The 19,221-nt window shown below is 33.8% G+C and overlaps 1 protein-coding gene across 3 annotated transcripts in view; it reads right to left on the bottom strand.

The window, feature by feature from the left end:
* The window catches only part of RALGAPA1 (Ral GTPase activating protein catalytic subunit alpha 1), a 200,159-nt gene that overhangs the window by 11,850 nt on the left and 169,088 nt on the right, over positions 1–19,221 (bottom strand). For all 3 annotated transcript variants that reach the window (XM_065906823.1, XM_065906825.1, XM_065906824.1), the window contains exons 37-38: positions 17,088–17,246; positions 15,659–15,786 (exon numbers count right to left, since the gene is read on the bottom strand). In XM_065906823.1, the coding sequence (XP_065762895.1) occupies positions 15,659–15,786; positions 17,088–17,246 (287 nt within the window). The remainder of the gene's footprint in view (positions 1–15,658; positions 15,787–17,087; positions 17,247–19,221) is intronic.

Raw genomic sequence — 19,221 nt, forward strand, 5'->3', positions numbered from 1 at the left:
TTTAAAAGAGAGTATATGGTTATAAATGAAAGGGGATGAAACTCATGGTTCAATCTAAATAATACCACATATCTCACAACTTGTTGGAAAGTACTTTTTTCATTGGGGGAGATTCACAGCTGCCGAATTTTCTGCAGTTAATAGAGTCCTTTGATTCACAGCAGTGCCCCTTGTACAAAAAATACTGGCCTTTGTGTATTACCAGAAACTAATTTTCTATTTGGCTGAAAAGGGAAAAATGGGGTTATTGCTTCTCCCTCCTACAGAGCTTTTCATTATGCCTGATGCACTCAACTTCTAAGCTCTTCTGAGAAAAAAAATAACTGAAGAGGCAAGAGGTAGAAAAATGAGCTTGTTAGCACATTAGAAGTGAAGTATCTTGGTGGGCCCTAGAAATTCCCAGTGGTGTGTTAACTTATCACGCTATGCATGCTGGCACTGATAGTCTCCCAATTGATCACTCTCTTTTCGCACCAAAGGTGCTGCCAGGAAGCAAAGGCTGAAGGCCCACAGGAGAACAGTCTGCTATCAAAACAAGCTGTTTTTAAAAGTCTGCTTGAATGGGTAAAATGCTTCATGAAAAGTAGGGTGGAGACACCTACCTGCTTTTAAAATGCTCTACTTTCAGAGGGCCTATAAATGAAATATTTTACTTTATCTTATTATATTTAGAGTTTACACAAAAATTAGGCAGAGAGAAAGCAAATTTAGTATTTCTAAAGCAAGCAGAATACTTCCAAAGTAGTAAAATTTATTTGAACAAGAAATGAATATCTGGAGAAGATACATTTTGGGGTGTAATTCTATTTCACTATATAAAAGGAGATTCATAAAACTCTCAAGAAACTTCAATAATAAAACTATACAAACTAAAATTATCTAGACATAATGTATTCATTTTATAGAAAAACCACATGATGTATTTAATAAAATTGCAAAAAAAATCATTAGAGGTAATAATGCTTACTAAATAATTTTTAAAGTTCAAGTATAGGTGGCAGAGTGAAGGAAAACAATCACTGACGGTTGAATTTAAATGAAAAACTGTAATGGTGATGTCTGCAGTTTACTTCTGGGGGATTATTTTCAGAAAATACTATTAGCTTAGTAACAGCAGACTACAGTAAACCACATTCTAAAAAGTAAATTCTTTCTAATTTTCCAAGTTTGCTATAGTCAAATAAAAAAAAGTACAAACAATAATATCAAAGCAACCCAATCTATGTACTTACATCTTTTCTCCTTTTACTTTGGAAAACATGTATTAAGGTGATATACTGAACTCGAAGTACTTAAACCATAATCCTGAGTCCACAAACAAGGAGCCTTTTGTGACTAAGATGATTATAAAGTTCTAAACAGTGATGTTAGCATCTGCAATGGTAACCATAATCCAAAACAGTTAATTCCTATATGTCCTTAAAATAGGTTACTCACTTATTCCTTAAAAGGCAGCTCTCTAGGGAAGAGTTATTAGTACCTACAAATTGAGTGGCCTACACAACCCTGATGGATAATAACAATTCAAGCTATATTCCTACTGCAATTGTATGTTGCCATTGGCATTGAAATTACAAATGAAATGGGTGAGATGCTAAAAAGGTGATGGCATACTTACAAATTCAGAGTAAAACTTAAAAGTACAAGTCTAAGTTGAATTAAGACAGCTTTTGTTGCAAATCAAAAACAACCGAAGCAAAAACTAGCTAGTAAAAAGCCATTTGATGAAGGAGACTTTTGTCTGGTAGGAATCTTTAATACAGAACTAGCCAATCAAAAGAAATAACACACAGGTGCTGCAATCACAGCAATATAATTATCCACTAATCCTCCTTTCCTTCTACTTTCTGCAAAAGCAGAAATGGGGGGAAGGAGTATTACCCATTCTAAAAATAAGAAAAAGGAACTAAATATTTTTTATAGTATAAATAAATAGCTTAAACCCAATCTGTATTTCATTAACACAATGTTAACATCAGTATTCATTCTAAGTAACTACTTTTGATTTTAAACTTACATATGAAATAATAAATAATGGCCCTCTGTCACTGGATCAAGATCAGCTGTCATGAAACTAGGGTTCAATTTCAGTCCACTCCTGGAAAGAGATGCATGAATTCTCTGTGCCACATTTTAATCTGAATGTTAAAAACAGTTATTTTGACCTTTGACTCAAGTCCTTGTATCACGTTGGTGCCAAACTAACTACGGTTTTTGTATTGTTGAAATTTGCCGTTTGATACTGGAACACATTCTAAACTAATGTGGTTATGTTATACATCATTTTAATTTGCAATTCTTGCCTTTTTTTTTTTTTGCTAATGGCTTATTACTTGCTGTTTACATTTATTTTAGACTATGGAAATAATGTTAGATCAAAAGCAATTTCGAGCAATTTTCTTATTTGAGAGACAACCTGCAACATCAACAACTCATTTGACCCAGGAACTGCTAACGAATGTACAGTGTGCAGTGGTGGTTCAAGAAGTTTTGCAAAGGAGACGCGAGGCCTGAAGGTGAGGAGTGTAGTGGCTGGCCCTCTGAAGTTGACAGCGATCATTTGAGAGAGACCATCGAAGCTGGTTCTGTTACAACCACATAAGAAGCTGCGGAAGAACTCAACATCAACCATTCTATGGTCTTTCGGCATTTGAAGCAAATTGGAAAGATGAAAAAGTTAGATAAGTGGGTGCCTCACGAGTTGACCAGAAATAAAAACATTGTTTCGAAGTGCTATCTTCTCTTATTCTATGCAACAACAATGAAGCATTTCTTGATCAGACTGTGACATGCAACAAAAAGTGGATTTTATACAACTGGCAATGCCCAACTTAGTGTGTTGAGACCAAGAAGCAGCTCCAAAACACTTCCCAAGGCAAAACTTGCACCAAAAAAAGGTCATGGTCACTGTTTGGTGGTCTGCTGCCCATCTGATCCACTACAGCTTTCTGAATCCCAGTGAAGCCATTATAACTGAGAAGTATGCTCAGCAAATCAATGAGATGCACTAAAAATGCAACTGCAGCCAGCACTGATCAACAGAAAGGGCCCAATTCTCCATGACAACGCCCAAGCGTGTGTCACACCACCGACGCTTCAAAAGTTGAATGAATTGGGCCATTAAATTTTGCCTCATCCGCCATATTCACCTGACCTCTTACCAACGACCACTTCAATAATCTCTACCGTTTCTTGCAGGGAAAATGCTTCCACAACCAGCAGAATGCAGAGAAATTCTTTCCAAGAGTTCATTGAATCCCCCCAAAACAGATTTTTATGCTATAGGAATAAACCAACTTATTTCTTATTAGTAAAAAATGTGGATTGTAATGGTTTTTATTTTGACTAATAAAGATCCGTTTGAGCCTAGCTATAATGATTTAAAATTCACAGTCAGAAACCACAATTATGTTTGCACCAACCTAATAAATAGCAAGTGTTGTCTTCATGTGGACACTTTTCAGTATCAGTTTAAGAAATATACATGCATTCATTTGCAAGAATGCTTTGATAAAACTTGTCTATGGTACGTACAAGAGGAACTTCTGAGTTATTCTGAGAAAATTGATTTCTCATGAGAAAAAAGAGAATATGAAGAAAAGAGATGGTAAACAGTTAATTAGTGCCACTTATTTCAACTTTACTAATGTATAGGAAAAACAGACAAAAGGTAATATTTTTTAAAAGGTAGATTTGGTTTTAAAGAAGCAACCACCTTTCATTCTCCACAATAATTTTCTTAATAATACAGTGTAATCAGGGGATTTATACGTCCAATGTAATTTGTGACTAGTTTCAAAGAAATTGAAATTTGTGTATGTTTATGTATGTGTTTATATATGTATATATGTGTATACATGTAGTATGTAAGAATGAATATAATTTTTCATAAAAAGGTGTTAATGAAAATTATAAGCAGATATCAAAGGCCTATCATTGCCTAACTAATAGCTTCTTAAATTCAAGTTTAATGCTTTCTTTCCAAAACAAACAAAAACCCTACTGACTCCTTTTTGAGTAAAGGCAAAGTATGAAGTGTCTGTATCTGTGCTCGACAGCACAGCCTCAGAGATTCAAGGCCCATTCTGAAATTCCTAATTCAGTTAGCATTTGCCCCCATTCATATGAATGTGGTTTCTTTGCTGCTTTACCAGTGAGGAATTTCGTCTGCCTTCTCTCTATAGAAAATACCAAGAATGGTAATTGCAGGAAGAGAAAGACTTTTGCATAGTGACTTGAAATGTTTTGCGCCTACCACCTATATTATTTACAAAGTTTGCGAGATGGTTGGTAGCTTGATACTGACTCTGGTGGGAGTCTTCACATCATGGAACTCAGTAAATGCCATGAATCGAGGCCTCTTCCTGCTCTCCAGAGCCAGCTGTTAGGCACCAAGTGTGCCTCTTTCTTCATGCCTGTTCTTCTAATAAGCTAGTGGGAGGCTAATGTCTGAGGGGGGAGGCCACGCCTTTTTATCTTAATGTCTCCAGCACCTTAGCACAAGACCCAGCAGTACGCCTTGACTGTCTATAAACTATAGAAGGAATGAATAAAGTTAGTCTGATAATTGATTAGGAGCCTGCTGACTTCCCTGGTGGCTCAGACGGTAAAGTGTCTGCCAACAATGCGGGAGACACGGGTTCAATCCCTGGGTTGGGAAGATACCCTGGAGAAGGAAATGGCAACCCACTCCAGTGTTTCTGCCTGGAAAACCCCATGGACGGAGGAGCGTGGTAGGCTACAGTACATGGGGTCGTGAAAAGTTAAGACATGACTGAGCGACTTCACTTATGCAGAGAGCCTACTTCCTCTAATCCCAATTAGGCTCTCCAGAGACAAACCCCCTTGGGGCAAATATAGTTGGGACCTTCCTAGGGTTGAATTTAGAGACAGTTTGAATCTTACTTACAAGGAAGAGTTTGGTTCTACCCCATCCTTGAGCCAGCCGACATTTTTTGAAAGAAGTGAGTAAAGCACCGTGTATACCTATGTAAGGTGTAACATTAAAAGAAAGCTGATATTAACATAAAATAATTGCCTATAGAAGAAATGCTATAATGTTCAACATAATCACAACTCATTACAATTTAGCACTGAAATAAACATTTTGTCCCATTGGTTGGGATTTTTAAGAAATTAAAAATTTTTTCATCAATTCTACTTCTTATCATTCAAGTGGCCATCTGCAATGAAGGGAGAAAAGGGAAGAAAAGGGAAGAAAAAGGGAGAAAAGGGAAGAAATTTTATCTATAGATAAAATCAAATGAAAGGTATTTTCAAAATCATCTTAGGCAGTTATCCAAAACTGCTCTGTACACCGTTAAGAAGAGAGGTAAAAATATCCTTGAAAAAAATACTTGGGAATTTAAATATTTAAGGTTTTAAAAAGGCAATCTTGAGAGGACTGATCCTAAGGCATCATTTATAGAGAATATTTTAGGACAAGTCAGAACTTGAGGAAGGATACAATAAAGATCTACCAACATTAATTTCAGGAAACTCAGCAAAATGCTTATTCAACAATAAGCTTTGCCTTGAAGGAGAATATAAAGATTTGCTCAGAAAAACAAAGCTGCTGACGGACTGGTAGAGTTGGGACTAGAACCCTGATCATTTAAGAGTCCAGTGCTCTTTCTACAATCTCAATGGTATGAACTTTAGATGAAAAAAAAAAGTATAAAAGGCATTTTAATCAGCTCAGGGATGACACAATGACTATTAGCTTAACTTCTAAGACTGGCAATTTTCAAAAAATGTTTGTTTATATAGTTGAATCTCATATGTAGTATAGTAAAAATCTATAGCATGATCTAAAAAATGAGAAAATAAACCACATTTGGCTTTTCAGTTCTAAAAGGCCAAGAAATATTTTCAAACATTCTGAAGCAGTATCATTATAGGATCTTGAAAACATAATGGAAAATTAAAATTTTATTGAGATATAGTACATAGGTGGATACATTTTGTAAGTACAACTCAAGGATCTCATGACTATTATTATCAGGAGTAAAGTGGCATACTTTCCTGAAATATACAGGGCAATCAAGTATCCCATAGACTAAAAGGCACTGCTCCTTTATAAAAGTAGGCTATATTGCTTACTTTATAAAGATCTAGTAAATTAACACTCCATTTCTTTCCTACAGCACCTAATTTCTTTAAGAAACATGGAGTCTAGTTCATATGCAGTAAAAATAAAATTCTCCTCCATAAACAGTATGAATCTTAGAATTGTTTAACAGAAATTCTGAAAATCCACAACAGGTTATGACAAATAATTGTGTATGATTTTTATGATGTCTAATATTGATGAAATTCTTTAGTAGTTGATACTATCTACACCATGAAGGAAAAGCTGTGATTTGTCAGAGTAGACAAAGCTGGGCTTTAATCCATCCTTTTAACCATACTGCCAAGTCTATATTGTTTTCACTGCGTCTCAATTAGGAGACAGGCAGGACACCTGGTACTTCTTTATCTAAGTCCCATGGGCTGCCAGATGACTCAAAATCCATAACAGGTGCTAAGGCACTGTGAGCATAGTCCTATTATTGAAAGCTGGAGTTGTATAAAATTTGGACCATATATAATTGCTCATAAATCAGTCAATTATTAAATGAAAACATTAAGTAAAAAGTTGATAAACCCAATTCTATATAGCAAAATATATGTAAACACACTAAAAAGATTAACCTTAAATAAACAGGATTAAAAATTTAAACCTACCTAAAGGTTCTGAAAATCCTTCCTGATTTAGTAATCCAATAATCATTGGCAGCTTCTAAAAAGCACTAACATCATCAAATATGTATATGTTTCACTTTCATGAAAGTTGTATAAACCAAATCATCTAAAAGAAAAACTAAGTTACTTGGATTTCAAATTTAATGAAATTAAAATTTTGTACTCTCATTCTCAGTAAGATCTGCTTGAAAATATTATCATTAAGTAATAAGACTTTCACAGTCACCAGAGAACTGCTTCAGAACTACTAAGTATTAAGAGTTTTTAAAATATTGGGGAAAATTAGAAACAATCACTTGTTTTTCCTTTTAGGAACAAAAATATCAGTACATTAAGTTAAGGAAATCAATGTGTTTGGAATAAATACTAAACTTGGGTTATGTCAGAAGACTGCAAAAAAAGGAAAAAAATAACTAAGTGAAATTTTACAGTGTACAATTACTTAAGTGTTATCTCTACCTAAATGTGCACTAACTTAATTAAGATTCTGTTTAAATGCTATAATTATTGGGAGTACAAAAAGTGATTTATTATCATGGTAAATAGTTACAGGGTACAGCAAACCATCATTTAAGAAAGTGTCATAGAATCTATGATAAACAATATATTGGCTTAAACTAATGCACTATATGCCCCCAGGGAATAAAAGGCTCAGAGACAGGACTTTAACATTAAAATCTACCCATTAATCTTGACTTAACTATAATCTATTCTGTAGTAAAAGGAAAAATGGGTATTCAATGAATTACTGTTTTTGAAATATTGCACTGGGTGCTCATTTACTAAAATAATTTAAGCGGATATGAGAGATGGAATACTAGTTAAATTTTACAGAATGTTACTAATTTTATAAAACATGCATTTGATTTTCCCTCAGTTTAGCAAGAACATCAAAATTTTAAAAATCTATAGACTGAAAAACTTTTCTTAAAATAACTCTCCCTGATCCTTTGAAAGGACATGTTGCATAAATTACAAAACTGCAGTATAATTTAGTCAACTTAATTTCTGTTGAAAAAAAAGAATCATCTATGGAAATATATTGTGGAGTCAGGATCTTGGGGGCTGAAATAAGCTTTTAATATTTTTTTAAGTTGTAGATCATTGTTTTTATGCATGAGAAGCTCCAACTGCTTGATTAGACTGACCAGAAGAAAATGGAAAGACCTAGAGTGGTGTTTATACAAATACTACAGCATACACTGCCTCACTTTTAAAAAAGATATCCAAAACAGAATTCAAGGAGAGAAAGACAATCATGAGTGACCGAAACAGGCATCACCTACTCATTTAAATGATAAATCTAGTATTTAACCTTAAGATTTGCTTAGTGGATTATTTTAGCATTTGCGACTGTTACACATAAAATTGATTCATATTTCTGTATCAGTATAGCTTATATATATTCAGATGATATTCGGGAATTGTTAAAGCACACAGTAAAGGAAATTAAGCCAAACTTGTTTCTAATCTTATGTGATGTATAAACTTTGGTGGTTTTAACCCACTTTCCCTTATTTTAAATTTCTATCAAGATTACAAAACATTATTTTCATATCATTTAAACATAAAAACATCATAAAGGAAAACTGACTTTTGCTCTGCTATAATCTCAAGGGCTGTTGAGAATTACTACAGGTGGTTGCTTAAATATATTTATTTGCTTTCTTTTTGATAGCAGGTATGTGCTAAAGAAAAATCAACACCTTTATCAAGAGAGAATAAGTAAATGCAGAAACATCAGTTCCACAACAGCTATTTTTGCTGCTTCTCTTTTTCTCAACAGCAATTAGTAAAGCAACCCCTTCCCCTCCTCCCTAGTGCCGTCAAGCTGTTCAGAGCAGTTTGCAACTCGACAATGGTACCATTGTGAATGCTCTCTGGGCTTCCTTCCCACAGAGAGTTAAATGGGCAGTTCCTGCTGCCCATGATTGGTGTCCAGTGAAATAATACTCAAGAGCCAGGTTTTATCAGCTTCACGCCAAAGAAGTGAAGCCAGGGAACCCAAGCCTTCATATCATACTGGACCATATGCCAACCCTGATGGCCCCAAAGGTTTATCACTAAGAATCAGGATCCATCATGTCCCTTGTGAAATTTCACTTCACATACCTTATGTGAAATGCAAAGCTTCACTAAAAACCGAACCTTCTTTACAATTGGCATGAACAGATGGACGGTAACAGTGGTTTGGCAAGCAAAAGTTAAGATTTAAATAGGCTGTATTCTAGTGTTTGAGAGGAAAGGCGGTTAGAAGAAAATGAGGAGATCTGTGATCCATAGTTTAATTTTAATTCCATTATTGAGTTATGAAAAATTCAACAGCCAAATTCCTTATATTTAGTAAAAAAGGAAATTAATGGATTAAAAGCACTGCAATTCCTTCATTAAACAAGGTTAGAGTAATTTCAGCTTTACATCCTTCATTCTTTGCTCTCTGAAATTCCCAAATAGCATCTGAATCTACGACTATTTTTTATATTTAAAAAAAGACTAGAATAAAACTTACACATTATGTAGTAGGTATACTTAATAACAACAGCGGCACACTAGTGCACCTTTGTCACTAATATCAACAACATAAGGGTTTAATAGAGAAAAATTTCCTTTCTAGCATAGGTCAGAAGTTAGTAAAGATACAGAAGTAGAGAAACTTCAAGTTTTGTTGTTTTTAGGGAAAAGCTGGACAATCACCTGATAGTTTTCTATTTTCTTTCTGGTATACTATGATATAACTCAACTATCTAGATTGGACCATATGTGGACCATACTGTCATGCTCGATGTGACAAAACAGGGAAGATGCTGGTAGTGCTTTTATCCTATCAGAAAAGTATAAAAATACTTCATCTGTCAACAATATGTTAAGGTATAATAGTATGTAAAAGCACATTTTCTGAGCTCTTGCTACATGGCAGACAGGCTGCTTAGTGCTTCATATGGATAATCTCATTTAATCCTTACAACATTCCTGAGTTTGGTACTCTTTTTACAGATTAAATAAAAATCAGACGTAAAGACAGGGACACACTTAGCAGACACTTCTGGACTCTGAAGCCCATGCTGATTTCCCAACAGTCAGCTGCCACACTGTAAAGAATAATTAATTTATAATTAAGGACTTAAATAAGGATAGTCTGCATTTATCAATATTATCTTCTGAGGAAATGATCTACAAAAGACAGTAGATATATAAATTTATGTAATTTCTCAATAAACTCACTTTCTTCTAACATGAAATGGCAGCAATATTGATGGGCCTCCCTAAGAGGTTTTATAATGTTCTATCGTAATGAATGGCAAACTGCATTAGCAGAGCCAATCAATTACATTTCATTTCGTTTTGGCTCTTATACTTTTGCAACAGGTTCTTTACATTTGAGTAGCAGAACTGCAGGGATAACAAACTGTGACTAATTGAAGAATGATCATTGACTTCTGGTAATTTGTCTGATAAAGTTAAACAGAAACCCAATTCTGGCATTTACGAAAAAAGTCAAATCTAAACAGATTAGAAGAAATCAAATAATATTGGTTTGGTAGGAAAGAATATTAAATCTAGGAGGAAAGTGTTTTTTTAAAGATAACCATTTAGTTTCATAATATCCCTTATAATGTATATTTCAGAATATTATGTATGTATTATACACATATATACATAAAATCTCAAAATATAAATGACAAGGATTATAACAGACATGTTCCATTCCACCTACTCAAATCTCACCTTTGAGGCCCAGATTTTCTACACATTCTTCCCTAGTTTTCCGACTCCAAAGTAATGATTTTTTCCCTCAGGACTCCCATAGCATTTTATCTACAATCCGACTGTGACACGTTTTACCTTGTGTAATTTCTAGTGTACATATATATTATCTCTCTTATTAAATTATAAACTTATAGAAGAGATTACCATCTGATTTGTCTTTGCATTTCTCTCAAAATCTTTACCATTACTATGTAAGTGATCAATAAATATTTTTGATAGAAGAAAAATAGTACAGTTCTTCTTACCTGGTGGTGGTTAAACTAATTATTCATCATATTTAAGACTTATAAACTTTTTTCAAATTATATCTTGGAGTAAGAAAGGTTAAGAAGAAAACTTAAGAAAACTAAGACATGGGAGATGGTTAATTTTATGTTAACTTGGCTAGGCCATGATACCCAGTTTTTGGTTAAGTACCAGCTTAGATGTTGCTCTGAAGGTAATTTTTTGGTGTGATTACCATCTCTACCCTAACTGCCACAGATTTCAGACTTGCTAGTACCCATAACCATGTGAGTCAATTCCTTAAAATCAACCTCTCTCTACATATATACTTAAGAACATGCATCCTACTGATTGTTTCTCTGAGAACCCAAATACAATATGATTATATACTGTAACTTCTGAAAATTTTCTATGTATAATAAATCTCACATTAAAAAAGAAAAATAGGATGTATATAATATCAACATATTTAACATTTATACACAATCATAATGTCTCTGCGATCAAAACAAATAATTAAAAATTTTTATTTAAGAAAAAGCCATGATATGACTTTTGATCATGAAATTAATGTTTTAGAATTATTTTCTCACTACAAAAAAGTCAAAAACAATGAAAAAAAAAAAACCCCAAACCCCACACCAAAACACACATACATCATCCTGAAATATTCCTCAGATCCAACGGTTAACCAGAATGTGCCTACTCTTCCTCCCCAGTGATGCATTTCAATTCTAACTGCATGATCAAACCAACAAATTGAGCTTGAGACAAAAAAAAAAAAAAAGAAAAAAAGAAAAACCTGGTTGACAAAGTCAGAGGTTGTAAGGAAATGCTTTTCAAGTACAAGTAATGCAAGAAATGACAAGTGAAGTGAAGGAGAGGTTTCAAAGCTTGAAAGACAGTCATCAATACTGACAGATTACTGTAATTCTGGCTGCCAGCATGATCGATTTGGGCAGCATATGACAATCAATATTGTCCTCATTTAGTGAACAGCATTAGATTCATAGATACAGAAGATGTTCCTAGGATAAAATTTAAGCTGTATTTAATGATCATAAATAGCACAATTTATGCTGTGGAATCTTAGTGGGTACTTTTATTGGGCATAAAATAACTGACACAGCAGTTCAATTATCCAAATATAATTGAGTTTATTACATATTCTTTTACTCCTTCATTTCTCTTATGAGGATTAAAATAGAACCTGATGGTTTTCAAAGCCTATTGCTATCTCAATTTTTATTGTAATTTCTCATAAGCTTTATTGATCTGTTTTAGAATACATGATTTTTTTCCTTAATGTGAGTTTATCTGAATTTGTCAAAACTACATATTTAAAATTTTATTATTTCTGAAATATTTGATATTTAAAATGAAAAGGACATCTATATTTTAGTATCTTAAAATGAAACCATCTAGTTGTAATTTATTATGTAAACTTTCACTTAAAAATCAAGTAATCTACCTATATTGTCAATTCCCTCAATATTTAAAATTAATATACACCTTTGTGAAAAGAGAATAGTTCTTCAGATTAGCAAAGGCTAAGAGTATCTCTACTACATACTTAAATAGTATGGGGAAACAACTTCTATACAGCTTCTAAATTCAAGCTTCCAAGTCAAGAAAAACTTGTTTGATCTAATATTTTTACTGATTGTTGCTGAAGTGTTTTTCCTGATAGAAGTTCCTCACATCTGCTGTGTAAAGTGTTCAGGTTTACTGTTTTCATCTTAAATTTTCTCTCTTCATCTTAGAATTTTCTCCAGTGTGGTATCTATTAATGTCTCAGCAAGATTAACTATAAGAACTTCATGAAACAAGCCTGAAAATCCAATTCAATCAATTAACTGACCAACCAACCAAATATAAAAACCCAATTAGGCAATTCCTTGCTGTTGGGTAGAGTTGTTTTATATTGACTGGAATCTTTACACATAACAGAATTAATGATGGCACAAAATAATGTACCTTATTTCATTTACTAGGCGCATCTAAAATTCATTATCTCATTTATTCTTTGCCACAATTCTGAGATGGGTATTAGCATGTTTTTTATTAAAGATGAAGAAAGTTAGGGTTAGAGATTTTGGGACTTGACTATGATCACAAGGCAGACCTCAGGTTAAAATCAATGTTTCTAACAGCAAATCCAGCTATTATACCTCTAGTGTAACATGCAAATCTGAAATAGTCCTCAAGAGGTGCAGGTAAAGGAAATTAAGTCATATCCTCACTTTTCATTGGTATACTTGAACTACTTGGTAAGATGTGCATCTTACATGCTGTTTGTCTCTCAGGCCAGAAACTGTGTTAGTTCAATAAATTGAGTTCCTATTGACACAAGAGGCAAGTAGAGGTTTGTATTACACTCTAATCTCACTCTCCTCACTTTCCCAAAAGATTTAAAGCATTCTTAAAAGCTTTTGCACAACGAAGGAAACTATAAGGTGGAAAGCCAGCCCTCAGGATAGGAGAAAATAATAGCAAATGAAACAACTGACAAAGAATTAATTTCCAAAATACAACACACATTTCTCCAAAGACGACATACAGATGGCCAATAAACACATGAAAAGATGCTCAACACTGCTCATTATTATAGAAATGCAAATCAAAACCACACTGAGTTATCACCCCATAACAGTCAGAATGGCCATCATCAAAAAATCTACAAACAATAAATGCTAGAGAGGATATGGAGAAAAGGGAACCCTCTTACACTCTTGGTGGGAATGCAAACTAGTACAGCCACTATGGAGAAGAGTGTGGAGATTCCTTAAAAACGGAACGGAACTGCCATATGATCCAGCAATCCCACTGCTGGGCATATACCCTGAGGAAACCAGAACTGAAAGAGACACATGTACCCCAATGTTCAATGCAGTACTATTTACAATAGCTAGGACATGGAAGCAATCTAGATGTCCATCTAGAGATGAACAGGTAAGAAGTTGTGGTACATATACATAATGGAATATTACTAGCCTATAAAAAGGAACACGTCTAATGAGGTGGACAAACCTGGAGCCTATTATACAGAATGAAGTAAGTCAGAAAGAGAAAGGCAAATACTGTATATTAACACATATATATGGAATTTAGAAAGATGGCACTGACAACTCTACATGTAGCACAGCAAAGGACACGCAGACTTTGGGACTCAGTGGGAGAAGGTGAGGGTGGTATGATTTGAGAGAATAGCATTGAAACATGTATATTACCATATGTAAAACAGACGACCAGTGCAAGTTCGAATCATGAAGCAGGGTACCTGAAGCTGGTGCTCTGGGACAACCCAGAGGGTTAGGGAGGGGAGAAAGGGGGGAGGGGGGGTTCAAGATGGGGTACACATGTATACCTGTGGCTGATTCATGTCAATGTATGGCAAAAACCATCACACTACTGTAAAATAATTATCCTCCAATTAAAACTAAAAAAAAGATTTAAGGCATTCTTTCTACTGTGTCTTAAATGAAATGATGGAAAACACTAATCTCAGGACAAACATCAGGATCAGGGGAACTATAAAGAGGCAAAGGTCAGAAGGACATCAATTGCAGTAGAGTTGACAAGGTGGACAAAATTAGTTTATGCAGACAAAATTAGTTTATGCATAATAAGCTTTCTAGATATATTCAGGAAATAATAAACTGAAACTTTACATTTCATAACAATGACCACTTTAAATCTGAATTTTCAACTAGAAGTAAATGAAGATGTAACCACTACAAATAAGAAATGCTACATGTCACTAAGCTTAATTAATCAATGTAACACGTCAGAATCTACCTGTAATTCTATTCCACACAGTCAGAATACATGAGAAATTACACAGAAATCAGGTTACTTAAGTCAACATTCCTTAAAAGAAGAAAACATATGCTGCTGCTGCTGCTGCTGCTAAGTCACGTCAGTCGTGTCCAACTCTGTGTGACCCCACAGACGGCAGCCCACCAGGCTCTCGTCCCTGGGATATGCTGTAGACTTATGATAAATCTATTTTATGTGTAATAGGATATTTTAAAAAGCCTTCCTTGTAAAGCTTAACATCTATAGTTTATTATGTAGAAGAAAAATAATTGAAATGTTTTTAACCATATAGAAAAAGTATACGAAGACACAAATCCACTTTACGAAGGAGTAACAGAAAACAATTTAAATTTTAAAACTGTGTGCATATTTCATCCCAGGCAGTGCTCTAAGAGTTTTACACATAGTGACTGATTCAGTTTTCGTAACATTATAGGCTAGATATTATTATCATTCTTCACTTTATGGATAAGGAAATGCGACTCAGAGAAGATCAATAACTTGCCCAAAGCTGCAGAACTAAGGAAGAGGTGACCAGTATTTGAGTCCAGGCAATCTGGCTCCAGAAGTCATGTTCTAAAACATGTCTTCTCATACTTCCATGTTTCTGTTTATGTTGTTCCCTCCGCTTGGAATACTCTTCTTAATCTCATCTACCTGAGTAACTCATTCATCCTTCAAGACTGGGTCAATCCTTATATTCTCAGAAGTGTTTGCTGATATACCACCATCCCTTCCAGCTGAGAGGCCCCTTGTTATAATAACTTGCAGAACATTCCATGCCTAACACTTATTACAGTGTAGATACTGAAAACAATATATTTCCTCAACTAGACTGAGTACTTTGCAATGACTGTTTTGGTTATCTCTGCACATCCAGATTAGCAGAACACCTAGTATACAATGGGGCTCTAATTAATTAACCAAAAGACAAGTACTGACTACAATTGTATAAAAGAAAATACCATAATTGTTTAAACACTGGGTAGGAACTCCATCATCTATAGGTCAATAAACAAAAACTCCATAGGTCTTAGCAAATTAGAAGAAGTTACCTTGGAAAGTGGAAAACAACTGTTAAACCAACTGTTAAAAAGGATACAAGTTTTGATACAATGGAATCAGCGATTTCAGAGCACGGCTTGCATTTATAGCTGTTGCTCGAACCATAATAGGTAGGACCTTTCCATTCACAATAGCACCATCAAAGAGTGGACCAAAGAAGGGAACCTGATTGAGAAATTAGAATAATTTAACAATTCAAACTGGAAAAAGGCTTTAAATAACAACAATCAAAACAGTTTGCATATAAAAAAATCTTTCTGCTTCCTCTTTAGTTCTTCCTTTAGTAGAAATGCTGTTCAAATTTTCTGCCGTGATGGGTCATTCATACTAGGACAACAAACAAAACAAAAAATGCCAAAGGTCTACAGGGGTTCCATTCAAAAGAATTATGTGCTTCATGTAACTGATTAAACAACTTATACTACCTGCCAATTTTCCAATTTTTGTAGCCTCAATTGTATACAAAAGTCCAACACTTCAAATTACTTTATTATTTTCATGCAATGCCAGCTTTACCAATGAACCTAAAACACTATTTTTTATTATATGGTTTATTAGAAAAAGATCTATGTCACTATTATCAGATAACTGATATTTTCAAAAGTATTCCATTTGAATATGGCTAGTACAAATGGTAGCTAAAGGCAAAGACATGAGCTATGGATAATACAATAAATATTTTATGTTTTGTGGCCATATGTTGTCTCTGCTGTATATTCTTCTTCAATTTTTCAAATGAGAAAAACCCATTAAAAACGTAACATTCTTAGTTTGTTGGGTATACGAAAACAACAGGGAACGGGCCATCATTTGCTGACCTCTGATTAGATGAATCCCAAAAAAATCTGGCCATAAGCCATTGCTTCACACATGGGAAACAATCCACTTCACGAAGATTCATGATCAACAGTCAAAACCTAGTTTTTCCATAAACAAAACGTACTCAAAAAAAAAAAAAAAAAGACACCAAAATACTGTCAAACTTTTATTCTTCTGAAAGAAAATACTTCTGCAGGTGTTTCAGCCCTATAAGACATTCAACTAGAACTACTTGCTTTTTTTAAACTTTGTAGAATTCTCACTTAAGTGATATAACTAAATAATCATGTAATCTTAACAAAATATATCAACTAAAAATATAGGAATCATACTGTTCTAAAAGGGAATGATTACCAAGTGTTTTAGGAAGCTCTAAATCATCCTGTTAATAAAGGTAAGTCTTTTTGTGAGCTTGGTGAAAGGTACTTCCACTCTGGCACTACCTGGCCTTGTCCCATTCAAGTACAGGTTCTGTCTTTCCTGTTTTAGCTCCTTCTGAACTAGACTTGGACAATTCTACACAGCTTTTAGAGTCTGTGTCTCATCTCCCTCTCCATTTTTACATAGCTTAATTCATCTGAGAGAAACTCACAAATCCACATAGAACTCAAAATATTTTATTAAAATGTAAGATAAAGAATTCTTACCTCTGGTTTTTTCATTATCTGGATGCTGAACATGTGGTTTTTCATTGGGTATATTACAATAAGGACATCACCAAATTCTGTAGGAATAATTCCTCTCCTGTAGTCTCTAGTATGCTCTGACCAAACAATGTGCACTTCATCATTTCCTAAATGTCTCAACTGGAAAACCAAGAAAATAGTTCATAGTGCTTGAGAAAAGCCCTGTGAGTATTGTCATACAGCTACAGACAACATACTATAAAAAGATTAAAAGGGAAAGAAATTTTTAGAATATTTTTAAAACTTCATCTGACCATTTTTCACAACATGCAAAACACAAACACTCAAAAAGATGTTAGGAGATGCTGCAGAAGACCAGATAATTTTCAACTATCTACAGTCAATGGGAAACAGAGAAATTAGATTTTAAAAGATTCACGTACAGTCCACTCTTCTTAACCAGCAATTGCACCAATTTTCCACTACCAAACCTTTTCAAAATTGTTTAAAATAGTGTTTTAAAAAGTGACTGATTTAAGACTGTTCTTTTTTTCTGACCACTCTCTGAAAGTGCTAATGACTCAAAGTGAAAGGGACTAAAGGAGGCAACAGGAAGAGACGTAAAAGAAGTAAATAATTCATAAATTACCTTAGGAGTAAGAGAAAGTTGATTATACTTGGCTTAACAAACTTATTTCTAGGTTTTCTTTGCCTATGAAGATGTTTTTGGCAATGAGAGTTAACATTGTGTTGATTAAAATTATAAAAAGTATCTAGAAGTTATATTTCTATTAAGTTATTAGAAAAATTAATATCCATCAGTACTGAGTTTTCTTCAAGGAAATATGTTTAAACATGTATTTTAATATACAGTTTGGTTATCTTGGTACATTTATTGATTCTGCCACTGCAAACATTTGAGTCTATTATTGGTGCCTATCTCACAGGTTTTTCTATTACCTTCAGATAACCTGAGATACTGCAGACAGAAATGTGTGGAAGAGAAAATTAGGGTAAGTGTTGTCAATATTCTTAGTATGAGCTAAAATACAGGCAATTTCTGTTTTTGAAATAGCGATTTATGGCTTACTTACTACACAGCAGGATTACAAACGTGTGATTCAAACAAAGAAAGGAATTAAGTCCAGTTAATAAAAACTTCTCTTCTGTCATCCTTTAACCCTGGAGTTCTTAATCTGGGCTCAAGGGAATCTATGTTTTTGCAAAATCTATGTATTTTTCTGAGAAGAGTCTATCATACAGGACTAGGTAACAAATAAAGCCAAGAACCAATGTTCTAGTGGTTCTTAAAAGTCCCCAACACCAATCTATCTAGAAAATCCTAATCACTATGAATAAAATTAAGTATGTGAAAACACAAGGTAAATCCCTGAACTTTAAAATTTATATTCCTAAGTAAGAAACATCCTCTCTTCTTTGACGGATTATAAGATAGTGCCAGCTATTACTCTAAAGACAGTGCCTAGCTAAATCTATAGAGCAGAATTTATTATTTTAGAAATATAAAGATTTTTATTTTCTTTTAAAGAAGACTTTTTTTAAGGTTTAAGTGGATTAAAGTTTCTTTTTGGAAAACATAAATGTGCTTATTGCCCTAAATACATGATGATAGACCTCAAATATCAAAACAATGTTTATTTCAAGTTTTAATTACCACTATTTACAACACACACACACACACCTTGAATGATATAAATGCACAGCTTAGGCTTTGTGACATTTTTAAAAACCAAAAAAGATTACACAACTCAGAAAAGCCATGGCTCTATAATTTCATTTTTTAATCAAAATACTTTAAAAATATCCTTCCTATACAGCCAACCCCATGTGTCAGCTTCCCTAATAGGTTTATGTTAACTGAATACAAAAGAAATGTGAAATAAATTTAACCAGGAGGGATGATCCAATCTAATTTTGATACATTAATGTCATATGCTGTACATGTTACAATAGCAGCCAGATCTAATACTAAGCTCCAGGCTATACTGAGATTTCCAAATGGCAGATCGTTCTAAGTGATATCAAGTATAATTGAAGTAATAAACGATAGTAAAAGCTGAGCACACTGTCAGGAAGAATTTAAGTATTTACTTTTTAAAATTAAATGAGTTAGGTTAGGAAAGACAAGACAACT

The sequence above is a fragment of the Muntiacus reevesi genome, chromosome 15, assembly GCF_963930625.1.
Source record: "Muntiacus reevesi chromosome 15, mMunRee1.1, whole genome shotgun sequence".
Lineage (NCBI taxonomy): Eukaryota > Metazoa > Chordata > Mammalia > Artiodactyla > Cervidae > Muntiacus > Muntiacus reevesi.